Source organism: Cydia splendana, chromosome 11, assembly GCF_910591565.1.
Source record: "Cydia splendana chromosome 11, ilCydSple1.2, whole genome shotgun sequence".
In the NCBI taxonomy this organism is placed as follows: Eukaryota; Metazoa; Arthropoda; class Insecta; order Lepidoptera; family Tortricidae; genus Cydia; species Cydia splendana.
In genome coordinates, this window is record NC_085970.1 from 12,883,838 (window position 1) to 12,897,236 (window position 13,399).

The window sequence follows — 13,399 nt, forward strand, 5'->3', positions numbered from 1 at the left end:
CAATTATGACAATGGCAATACAATTAAACGCGAACGGTAAGTAAATTACCAAAATGTAAAACTTGGAGTAGAATAAATATACATTTACATTTATATAGACTGGCTCGTTTTTAACTATTTGCGTTTTATATGCTTAATTATCAATCAAGATAGCAGTTGCGTAAACACGAAATATAATAGATTACAAGAGTATATAAAGGCGTAGTTTTTCCACAGAACCCCAAGTGCTATCCCAAATTTTGTATAGATAAGATAGAGGTATTAATAAAAGGCATTTGAATATCCGTATTGGTAGCCTTTGCTCTATTAACCTTTGGCAATGAAGGTTTTAGTAGTTTGCGCGTTGTTGTGCCTCGGCGGTAGCCTGGCTGCTGGTAAGTGTAGGAGTAGATTCTATATAGGTACATCATCTTCAATTCACTTTGTATGAATAATCTCTAATTTTTTTATTCGCATGGTATATTGTTTGTTTTGTGTATATTTTGTGACAGGTTTATTTCATTTGGTAATTGCAACATCTAATGACATGTGTAAATTTAATAAAAGTTATAAATTAAAAGCATACGATCGAATTGAGAACCTCCTCCTTATAAACTGCGTAGTCGGCTCAATAGGGGATCCTGGGATTTGGCAATCCGAATGAAGAAATAAATCGAATTTTCTAAATTAAGTAAATATTTGCAGCGAGCGGCGTAGTGGTGTGTTACTACGGAGAATGGGCCAACGAGAGACCCGGGGTCGGCCGCTTCGGCGTGAGTGACCTGCCTACTGATCTATGCACGCATATTGTCTATTCGTTCCTCTTGCCTAACGGAACCACGGGAGGCATTATTGCTCCTGAAGAAACTACTTACGAGGGAAAGGGCAGTAAGTGAAGTGTTCTATTATAATTATCCCTCTGGGGTCTATTTCTCGAACGATATTAGTCTAATATTATTAGTGTGTTTTTATGGCAACCTATACGATTTGACAGTACGTAGACTAATAAATAATATTAGTCTAATACCGTTCGAGAAATGGGCCCCTGTTTGATCACAAATATTGGTGTCTAGTCCTTATTAACATTTGGTTATTCTTTGTCGAAAACCGACGAACGATCAATCACAAACTAGGGTTAATTAATTCACTGGTTTCACAAACACAAACGTCACATCGACGAATAAGAAAGAACTTTATAGACATTTGAATTTGAATACTTATAGTCTGTTCGGAAAGAGAAGAGTCGTGGAACCCCATACATTCCACGACTCTTCTCGATTTCTCTTTCCGCACAGACTCTTATCTAGGATTGATTGAAAATATGTAACTCCAATTTATAAATGTAGTTAAAGGTAAGTAAATCAATTTATGTGAATTTCTCGATAGCAAAGTTGAGCTTTGTAAGCGCACACACAATGATTAATTTTACGTGTTGATTAGATTCTGTTGCTGACCTCATTGCGTTAAAAGAGAAGAATGCCGATTTGAAAATCATGGCTGCTATTGGTGGTTGGAATGAAGGCTCAACTAACTTCACAGCGGTAAGCAAACTTGTATCTGAAAAATCCTATAAGTATAATCAAAATTTTTGTCATCAGTTAGCTGCTGAAGTACACAGACTTCTTCATTTGGTTCTGTCGCTTTTTAGTCTTTTCATTTATTCTTTTATTTAGCTCATAGCTTATCTAAGATTCCAAGTTTGAGATATCCAAACGAGTGTATGTGTGTAGGTTGAAGTTTTATACTATAAGACGGTTGAGTAAAATTATGTATCTTTTTGTTTTGCAGCTTGTCAACGACGATACTTTGAGGGCAACCCTAGTCAGTAACTTGTACAACTATATTGATTCCAACGGCTTCGATGGTTTGGACTTGGACTGGGAGTACCCTGCACAAAGAGGTGGAGCAGACACTGACAAGGTACCTAACGTACTCATAATTCTCTTCTTTTTAGGGTTCCGTACCTCAAAAGGAAAAAAACGGAACCCTTATAGGATCACTCGTGCGTCTGTCTGTCCGTCTGTCCGTCTGTCACAGCCTATTTGCTCCAAAACTACTGGACCAATTAAGTTGAAATTTGGTACATATATGCAAGTCTGTGACCCAAAGACGGCCATATAATGAAAACAAAAGAATTTGAAACATAGGGGGCACATTAGGGGGGAAAATGAAAAAATTTAAAAACAAAGTTTTGCAAACCATATCGTGTTACATATTAAATGAAAGGGCTTATTTTGAGGATCTCAAATATATATTTTTATAATTTTTTATTAAACAATTTAGAAGTTATTTAAGAAAATAGGCAAAAAATTACCATTCCCCCCCTCTTAACTTAAGAACAAAAACGCGGTTGGGCTGTTTTAGGGACACAGCCGTAATGGTTTATGTGGAACTAGGTGTGGACAGCTATTGCGAAGGCCGAAGGCCGAGCTACGCGTATGGCCGAAGGCCCGAAGCGTCCCGCAGAGGCTTTTTGAAACGCGCGGCCGTAGGCCGAGTTGCGGGACGTTAGTGCTCAAACACAGCACAAAACTAGTACCTACTTCAAGTATCTGAAACTCATCATCATTAACTTAAGAGATATTCTCTTGTCGGTGGAGTATGTTCCAGCTTTCCCTATCTTGCGCCAGCTCTTTGACTTATTGATACCACACGACCTCTAGGTACTTAGGTACTTTATCTTTCACTTGTTCTAAAAAGCTGCATCTGGGTTTTCCTCTACCCCGCTTGCATCCTATCCGCCCCTCCAGGATAGTTTTAAAGAAGTGGTCGTGTCTTATTAAGTGTCCAGTCATCTGAAACTACAGGCCTACATTTTGGAAAAAAGCACGAAAATTTGTTCTTTACCTATAGATTACTGGAAAATTTGAAAAAGCGCTGGTGGCCTAGCGGTAAGAGCGTGCGACTTTCAATCCGGAGGTTGCGGGTTCAAACCCCGGCTCGTACCAATTAGTTTTTCGGAACTTATGTACGAAATATCATTTGATATTTGCCAGTCGCTTTTCGGTGAAGGAAAACATCGTGAGGAAACCGGACTAATCCTAATAAGGCCTAGTTTCCCCTCTGGGTTGGAAGGTCAGATGGCAGTCGCTTTCATAAAAACTAGTGCCTACGTCAAATCATGGGATTAGTTGTCAAGCGGACCCCCAGGCTCTCATGAGCCGTGGCAAAATGCCGGGATAACGCGAGGAAGAAGGAAGATTACTGGAAAATCTATAAAAAGTCTGCAGTCAAGCGTGAGTCGGACTTAAGATTAAAAATTGCTGGTATTAGGCTGTATCAGGGCCACGACCGCAATTGTTTAAGTGAAACGTGGTGTGGACAGCTAGTGCGAAGGACGAAGGCCAAGCTCTGCGTGGGGCCAAAGGCCTGAAGTATCCGAGAGAGGTGCGCCTCCACGCAAGATCGGATGAGCTGTAGGAGGTTAGTGCTCAAACATAGAACAAATAATTGGTTTAAGTAACTAAATGAGAAGGCCGAACTGCTGTCTCAGACGTATAGGTATCTGTTATCTTGAAATAACTGTTTCAATAATAAAAATATCAATATAGGCACTATGCTTAACATAATGCTTGAACAAAATTTTGGTTAAATTAGAACAAATGTACTAAAGTTATTGCGTAACTATTCTCTGACAGCTCAGTTAAAAAACATGGAAATGCCTGGCCGTGCCCCTAGCAAGCCGTGTGTTGTAAGTAAGTTGAATGTAAGAACTTCGCTTTGCTCGCTCGTTAGAAAATGAGTGCAGTACGTAACCCTTGGGACGCGAGTTCGACTCGCACTTGACCGGTTTTTTCCGTTATGAGATAGCAGTTTTTACTGATGAAACAATGGCAAGTCGGTTCTGCTTCCGCCATTTCTTTTAGTATATTATAGTCGATACCTTTTTTCACTAATTTAACGTTCTTTTTTTTAGCCTTTCTTCCTTTTAAGTAATCGGCTTTTTGACTAGTCTTAACAATTTGCTCGTCATCTAGGTACCAGGAATGACCTGAGTGAATGTGCTATACATTAAGGAGTTGTTTAATATGTCAATTTTTCAGGAACAATTCGTGACTTTAGTCAAGGAGTTGAAGGAAGCATTCGCAGCGAAATCTTATCTGCTGACCGCCGCCGTCGCCGTTACCCAGTCAAACATCGATTTGTCCTACGACGTTACCGGACTTAACGAGTAAGTGTTGAAAGAAAATCTACTTACTTTTAAAACTTGTATTTCCATTACGTTTCCTGTGAAATTTTCCTTCTCAGAACTATTCCAACTTTTTAGAAACCTTCGGCAACTTGCACATCTGCACTTATACTTACTTATTACCTTTTTAGGGTTCCGTACCCGAAGGAAAACGGGATCCTATTACTAAGACTCGTCTGTCCGTCTGTCTGTCTGTCACCAGGCTGTATCTCATAAACCGTGATAGCTAGACAGTTGAAATTTTCACAGATGATGTATATCTGTTGCCGCTATAACTTGGGGCTCCCATACAATAACAAACGTGATTTTTTGCCGTTGTTAGGGTTCCGTACCTCAAAAGGAAAAAAAACGGAATCCTTATAGGATCACTCGTGCGTCTGTCTGTCTGTCCGTCAGACACAGCCTATTTTCTCGGAAACTACTGGATCAATTAAGTTGAAATTTGGTACGTATATGTAAATTAGTGACCCAAAGATGAACATGTTTTTTTTTTAATTTTAAAATACATAGGTTCGAAGTTATTTAAGAAAATAGCCAAAAAATTACCATTCCCCCCCTTTTATCTCCGAAACTACTGGGTCTAAAATTTTGAAAAAAATACACAAAATAGTTCTTAACCTGTAGATACCAGGAAAACCTATTAGAAATGTGCAGTCAAGCGTGAGTCGGACTTATGTACGGAACCCTAGAAACGCGAGTCCGACTCGCACTTGGCCGGTTTTTGCGTAATGGTCGGAACCCTTTGAGCGCGAGTCCAACTCGCACTTGGCCGGTTTTTTTAGGGTTCCGTACCATAAAACTGGACCCTATTACTGAGACTCCACTGTCTGTCTATCTCTCACCAAGCTGTATCTCATGAACCGTGATAGCTAGACAGTTGAAATTTTCACAGATTATGTATTTCTGTTGCCGCTATAACAACAAATACTAAAAAGTGCGAACCCTCGGTAGCCGAGTCCGACTCGCACTTGTCCGGTTTTCTTACTTACTTATTACCTATTTCTAGATACCTGGACTACTTCCACCTGATGCTGTACGATTTCTACGGCTCTTGGAATACTGAGACTGGAGTAAACGCGCCCCTCTACGCTCAGTTAACTGACGACGCCTCCTTAAAATGTTGTAAGTAATTAATCACTTTAACGTTAACATTTCTTCTTCTAACGTATCTAATAACACGTTAGTCAAAGGTAAATTATGGATAAATGTTGACTTAACTTTTTAATTTTCTTGTCTCAAAATGTAACTGCTCTTTTAAGTAGCTTAGCGTTTCTTTGATCTTCAAACAAAAAGTCGGAGTATTTTCGCAAACATTGTAGGCGCCTATGTCTCCATAATTATTCCATTCCTTCCGAGAAATTCTTCGATGTTTATTTGTTAGGATTTTAAGTTCTTAGTAACTCCTTATAACCATAAATATAAATGTTCTCTCTTTATTATAACTACATCGTTTTACTAGGTATTTTCCGTAAAACGACAAAAATTGTGACAATTTTGCGTGAAAACGAGGTAGCGCTGCGCTACTCAAACCACCCCAGCTCCTCCACGAAACCTAGCAAGCGTTTCAGGTTAAGGTGTGTGTACAGTCACCACACGGGATTGTTATGCCATTTAGGGATCTTGCTTGGAAATTCTATAGCGCAAGTATTGAACAACCAATTTAGCTAGGACCCTAAATGACGCAACAATCGCGGAGCGTGATGGTAGGTACATAAATTGTTTATTATAGAACAACTCTGTCAACGTCTGGATCAGCAACGGCGCGACTCCCTCCAAGCTGGTGTTGGGTCTGGGAGCGTATGGCAAGACCTTTACCCTGACCAGTCTGAACAACACTTCCACCGGAGCGCCAGTCACCGGAGCTGGAGCAGCCGGGCCTTATGTTGCAGAAGCTGGAACTTACAGTTACTATGAGGTATTTACATACAGGGATTTACGTTTGGCGTATGTCGATGTACGATTGACATCTTGACTATGGCCCCAAATGTGAGAGTTTCTTGGCTGACGAGTTGACGATACTGAATTAAAAAGTTTTGCAATAATTTCAGATTTGCGAAGACCAAGTGAACAACGCCGCAGAATGGAACATTACCGAGGTTGAGGGCAACTACGTGTATGCTAATAAGGATCTATTCTGGGTCGGCTACGACAACCCCAACACTATTAAGGCTAAGGTGAGTAGAAAGCGGCTATAGAGGATGAATTATCTCAGGGGACATTTTCGGGCTCGGGCCCTAATCTGTTAAACAATAGTTATTTGTTTTACAAGGGGGCAAAGTTGTTGTTTAACCGCTCGTGCTAATATTGATACCCGAGCAAGCGAAAGATTCCAAAATTGAACCACGAGCGTAGCGAGTGGTTCGAAACATGGAATCTTGAGCGTTGCGAGGGTTTCAAAGCACGAAGGTTAAACAAAATTTGCCCCCGAGTGAAACACAAAAATTTTCACCACACCAACCCGAAGCAAATATTAAATGTAAAATATCAAACAAAATCAAACCAAATCAAATCCAAATGAATGTTATTAAATATTTATCATCCAAAGTCATCATTTAAAAGTCAATTCTACCAGCAAACATAAGAAAACAACTCAAAATTTGCATTTGAATACTTTGCCTCACATGTGAATAAAATGCAACTTTGCTATCAGTTTTTGAAGTGCAAAGTAAGCCTTTCCGAGCTGGTGTGGTGAAAAAGGCATTGTTTCCTTGATGCAGTGGTTACACTGCTAATAGCCCCGAGTTACGGGAACAAGCCCATCTAAAAAGCAAATTTACCATTCTAATTATATGGTTAAAATTCATGAAACAGCCCATTCGGAGACAAGGACTGAAAAACCGCAAAAGACCGGTAACCTAAAATAAAGGTATCAATTGAATAGGTACCCAACAGTAACGGTACCCGAATAAAACGGCAAAATACCAGTACCTAAAATAAAGGTATCAATTGAATAGGTACCCAACAGTAACGGTACCCGAATAAAACGGCAAAATACCAGTATCTAAAATAAAGGTATCAATTGAATAGGTACCCAACAGTAACGGTACCCGAATAAAACGGCAAAATACCAGTATCTAAAATAAAGGTATCAATTGAATAGGTACCCAACAGTAACGGTACCCGAATAAAACGGCAAAATACCAGTATCTAAAATAAAGGTATCAATTGAATAGGTACCCAACAGTAACGGTACCCGAATAAAACGGCAAAATACCAGTACCTAAAATAAAGGTATCAATTGAATAGGTACCCAACAGTAACGGTACCCGAATAAAACGGCAAAATACCAGTACCTAAAATAAAGGTATCAATTGAATAGGTACCCAACAGTAACGGTACCCGAATAAAATGGCAAAATACCAGTACCTAAAATAAAGGTATCAATTGAATAGGTACCCAACAGTAACGGTACCCGAATAAATAGAATTTAACAGGTACCTTTTTGAAACGGTACCGTTAAGGCTAACCTTTTGAAGTAAGTAAGGGTACCCGACCGAAAAACAAACCGCACAATACGGCTGTCCCATATCAAAACCTAGTAAATGACTAATTTCTCAAAATTTGTTTTTATGTATTTGTATTAAAAACTAATACCACTTTTAAATGTGCGTTATCTGCTTACTACGCATGGCGCCGCTACGCCGTGGTGCTGTAGGGGGACAGCACCGAGGCCGATCAGCTGTTTATGATGCAAAAGAAGTGTGTCCGTATCTTAGCTAATGTGCGTATCCCAAACTAAACAGTTGCCGCCCATACTTTATTCAATATAGGTTGTTAACCTTGCCTTGTATTTATATATTACAGGCTGCTCTTTTTGTTAGGGAACATCCATATTTATTTACAGTAAAACAAGACAAGGAAAACACTAGATCACAGTATAGAAATAAACTGCTAGGTATTACCAAAGACTAACCTAGAGATGTGTAAAAATTGTCCCCAATATAAATGTATTTTAATCACAAATAAAATTCCCAATTATATTAAGCAAGAAACTCGAAACACGGTATTTAAAAACAAATTAGTAAATTTATTAATTGATAAATGTTATTATTCGGTTAAGGATTTTCTTAATGACAATAGTTTATAACATCTATTTTTTGTAATATTAATATGTAATTGTGATTTATAAATGAACCCAAACTTTAGTCCTTAAGTTAATGTTGTGTGCCCTTACAGGGTGTCATGGTCTGACTTGTATTTTATTGTGTAACATCTGGATTTACTTATGTACATGACTTTACAACAAAATAAATGAAATGAAATGTTATTTAGACTATCGTTGAAAATGTCGGAAAAAATCAAATGATTTTATTGAGAATTTATGAAATTTTCGTTTTTTTTCGTTTATTTAGGATTTTTAAAGAAAAAAACCAACCGACTGATAAGCATAATGACACAACTGTGACAACTGAACTGAACTGACACTGTCACCGATCCGATGTCAAATGTCACCAGTATTGAGAAAAACATAGAAGGTAGGATCGCATAGAAGTGGTATACGCGTGCCTCCGTGAGGGACAAAACATACGCAAATGCGACACTGTGATTGGTCGAATTCATTTGTTGCCCACCATTCTCCATACTAATAAAAAGGTGGGGAACAAACAAAAAGTGAGACTGTGACAAGGACAAGCAATAATACCGCTTTCTCTGCTACTTCTACTGAAAGATACATAAGACTATCTCGTTCTGTCAGTTACCCCCACCACTCATGCCAGATCCAGGTATATCCTAGATTCATGGAGAAAAATAACCGATTGAAACCTGTTTAAATCGCTTTTTTCGTTTTATTCGGAAAAATTGAAGCGGTAAATCTCATGGTTTTTTTCCGTAAAAATCCGAAAAAAACGAGCCGTTTTAAAGAAACGGGATTTGTTCTGGAAATTTTCAACGCTAATTTGTTCCCACCTAGTAAGTCCTCACCCGATTACAAAGACACCTGGGCTATAACCGCGAAAATCGAAGTTCGCAAATTGCGGGGATTATTTTCTGTCACTCTTATTACGCCTTCATTGGAGTAAAATTTGCAATTTGCGAATTCCGGTTTTCACGGTAGCCGCTCTGCTCAAACATCGGCATAAATAACGGAGATTTTGACACCTCCAAACCTAGTAAGTAGCATGTGTAGTGTCAAACATCTTGTCGAGACGAATCAAACGAGCCTAAACACGAAGTGGTTTAGTTGCATGGTTGACTGGTACTGGTGACCACCTTCCAGCTCGATCATTAGACCCTGAGTATCACCTAGTGTCAAAGATCTTGTCGAGACGAATCAAACGAGCCTAGATAGATAGATAGATAGATAGATAGATTACAAAGACACCTGGGCTATAACCGCGAAAATCGAAGTTCGCAAATTGCGGGGATTATTTTCTGTCACTCTTATTACGCCTTCATTGGAGTAAAATTTGCAATTTGCGAATTCCGGTTTTCACGGTAGCCGCTCTGCTCAAACATCGGCATAAATAACGGAGATTTTGACACCTCCAAACCTAGTAAGTAGCATGTGTAGTGTCAAACATCTTGTCGAGACGAATCAAACGAGCCTAAACACGAAGTGGTTTAGTTGCATGGTTGACTGGTACTGGTGACCACCTTCCAGCTCCATCATCAGACCCTGAGTATGACCTAGTGTCAAACATCTTGTCAAGACGAATCAAACGAGCCTAAACACGAAGTGGTTTAGTTGCATGGTTGACTGGTACTGGTGACCACCTTCCAGCTCGATCATTAGACCCTGAGTATGACCTAGTGTCAAACATCTTGTCGAGACGAATCAAACGAGCCTAAACACGAAGTGGTTTAGTTGCATGGTTGACTGGTACTGGTGACCACCTTCCAGCTCGATCATTAGACCCTGAGTATCACCTAGTGTCAAAGATCTTGTCGAGACGAATCAAACGAGCCTAAACACGAAGTGGTTTAGTTGTATGGTTGACTGGTACTGGTGACCACCTTCCAGCTCGATCATTAGACCCTGAGTATCACCTAGTGTCAAAGATCTTGTCGAGACGAATCAAACGAGCCTAAACACGAAGTGGTTTAGTTGCATGGTTGACTGGTACTGGTGACCACCTTCCAGCTCCATCATCAGACCCTGAGTATGACCTAGTGTCAAACATCTTGTCAAGACGAATCAAACGAGCCTAAACACGAAGTGGTTTAGTTGCATGGTTGACTGGTACTGGTGACCACCTTCCAGCTCGATCATTAGACCCTGAGTATGACCTAGTGTCAAACATCTTGTCGAGACGAATCAAACGAGCCTAAACACGAAGTGGTTTAGTTGCATGGTTGACTGGTACTGGTGACCACCTTCCAGCTCGATCATTAGACCCTGAGTATCACCTAGTGTCAAAGATCTTGTCGAGACGAATCAAACGAGCCTAAACACGAAGTGGTTTAGTTGCATGGTTGACTGGTACTGGTGACCACCTTCCAGCTCCATCATCAGACCCTGAGTATGACCTAGTGTCAAACATCTTGTCGAGACGAATCAAACGAGCCTAAACACGAAGTGGTTTAGTTGCATGGTTGACTGGTACTGATGACCACCTTCCAGCTCGATCATTAGACCCTGAGTATGACCTAGTGTCAAACATCTTGTCGAGACGAATCAAACGAGCCTAAACACGAAGTGGTTTAGTTGCATGGTTGACTGGTACTGGTGACCACCTTCCAGCTCGATCATTAGACCCTGAGTATCACCTAGTGTCAAAGATCTTGTCGAGACGAATCAAACGAGCCTAAACACGAAGTGGTTTAGTTACATGATTGACGACACCCATGACGACTTTTGTGACAAAGTGCACGGCATACATCTTGGATTCCAAAATGGTCGGGTTGGCAGGTCCAGGTCCAGGTCTGCTTCGAAGTCCTTAGGCAACTGTATTTTTTTTTATTCCATACAATATAAGTGAGACACGCGTTCCCTCCCCGCTCTCGCGAGTGACCGGTTAGAATTAGGGTATCAGATCAAACGCGATAAGGTTTTCTTATTTAAAGGTACCGTTTGGACGTAAGCTTTTATTTAACGGTACCGTTTGGACTAAAGCTTGATTGGATACCTAAACTATTGATACCATTACCTGAATGCTATTAAAACAAAAGGAGACCTTTAAACATATCCGTATAGGTACTTTTATTTAACGGTACCGTTTGGACTAAAGCTTATTTGGATACCTAAAGTATTGATATCAATATGGAATGCCAGTTTAACGGTCGGATACCTATAAACAAAACACGTAAAGGTACTTTTATTTAACGGTACCGTTTGAACGGAAGCTTGTTTAGATACGGGTACCGATTGATATTGGTACCGAAATGCTACTTTTAACGGTCGGGTACCTTTTCAACAGACCGGTCAAAACCGTTTTTAAAGGTACCTTTTCAGTCCCTGTTCGGAGATAACAACGTTTTGTTATCTCCAAAAACAATACCACCCTAATTGTTCTCTGAATGAGCTGTCACAGGAATTTGAACGTTAATACTATCACCATAGTCGCTTTTTAAGCGACATGGTTGCTTTGGTACGTGTTTTAGACCGCTCTTAAAAGAAACAAAGACTTTTGTTTAACGGATTAGAGCCCGAGCCCAAAAAAATCATGTGAGATTAATTCACACTATACTTACCGATAGAGGTTCAGGAGTAAAAATGAATGGGTATGACTTGCACCGATATCTCGAATCTATGAGGAATCGGCGCAAGTTATATTTCGTCAACTAAAATCACTACACCTTATAAGACAAAGTCCTCCGCCGCGTCTGTCTCTCTGTAGTCTCTGTATGTTCGCGATACACTCAATAAATTATAAATTGACGGTGAAATCGCCTGATACCGCAACTGCAGTCGCAAATGTCGCAATCTAATTGCAACTTTTACTATAATTTTCTCATCAAGCTGACTGGAAAAGCGTATACTTTACTTCATTTTAGATTCCTTTACAGCTATTTATTTCAAAAGAATAAAGTTACTTTTGTTTTTGCAGGCACAATACGCCAAGACCATGGGCCTAGGAGGCATCATGTACTGGGCCGTAGACTTGGATGACTTCGGTGGCCTCTGCGGAGACAAGTACCCTCTCATCTCAGCGGGCATTGCTGGGTATAACTCTGCTTAACTTTAGCAATAGTTTTGCTGCAAAAATAAAAGGTTTTCAACTACATATGTCGATTTATTGTATTTGTGTTTTATCGCACCTTGTTTTGGCGCTTCCCCGAATGCATCCTTATAACGTTCTACCCTTCCCCCCTTCCACTTATAGAGATAAGTTCGCCTTTTTACACGACTGCCCAAAAAAAGAGTGTATTGTTTTCAGCGTTCATGTTTGTATGTATCTATGTATGTGAGTTTCTTTATTCCACCTTAACTTCTGATAGCCTTAACCGATTTAGACATATGATACATCATTAGAATCCTTACGTCATCCCGGGTGACATAGGCTATGTGACATCATTATTATTTATATTAAACAATATGGCGGACTAATACCCCATATTACGCAACCTTTAGAAAAAAATATCGTGCAAACCTATCGAGTAGGGTATCAAAATAAAGGGCTGTGAAAGCCGATTAATAATATATACGCATCATGCGGGGTTAAGTTTAAGTTTGAGAAAGTAAGAATTGACAAATATGTTAAGAAAAGCTTATCTCATAAAACCAATTATTATTATTGAATGGGACATTAAAAAGAAGGGGTTTGACCGCTGATCATAAAAAAATATAATTTTATTATATTAGGTACAGTTATACTACTCATAGATTTTAATACACGTTCTAAATTGCGCTAATGTAATCGAAAAGTTTAAAATATAACTTCTATTTATTATCGATACGATGCAGAGTCTCTCTAAGCTAACTCTGCACCAACTTTGGCAGAACAAATTGTGAAAGTATCATAATAACCGTATGTTTTTATTTAATTTTGACATTTATTATGATGATATTTTCACACTTTGTCTTAGCGAATGCTATGCAAAGTCAGCTTGGTATTTTCTGGATAAAGTGATTTCTTCTAAAAAAATTGTAGATTCTTTCCTAGGACGCCCGACATACGTTGCGCGCTGTACGCGTTCCAATACCGGGCGCCTTCGACCTTCTCATACTAAACGCGTCGGGCGTGGCCCGACGTACATGACACGCTGTACGCTTACCAAAGCCGGGCGCCTTCGGCGTCCTCATACTCAAAGCGTCGGGCGTAGCCCGATGTACGTGGCGCGCTGTACGCG

General features: G+C 39.7%; 1 protein-coding gene across 1 annotated transcript; it reads left to right on the top strand.

The window, feature by feature from the left end:
* The first annotated feature begins 319 nt into the window (after nucleotides 1–319).
* On the top strand, nucleotides 320–12,293 carry LOC134795141 (acidic mammalian chitinase-like). The gene is made up of 10 exons (XM_063766973.1): nucleotides 320–374; nucleotides 685–867; nucleotides 1,420–1,520; nucleotides 1,768–1,899; nucleotides 4,023–4,150; nucleotides 5,175–5,290; nucleotides 5,628–5,812; nucleotides 5,898–6,083; nucleotides 6,217–6,342; nucleotides 12,157–12,293. The coding sequence occupies exons 1-10, from the start codon at nucleotides 320–322 to the stop codon at nucleotides 12,286–12,288; spliced, it is 1,344 nt and encodes a 447-aa protein (XP_063623043.1). The 3' UTR covers nucleotides 12,289–12,293.
* Nucleotides 12,294–13,399: the final 1,106 nt, after the last annotated feature.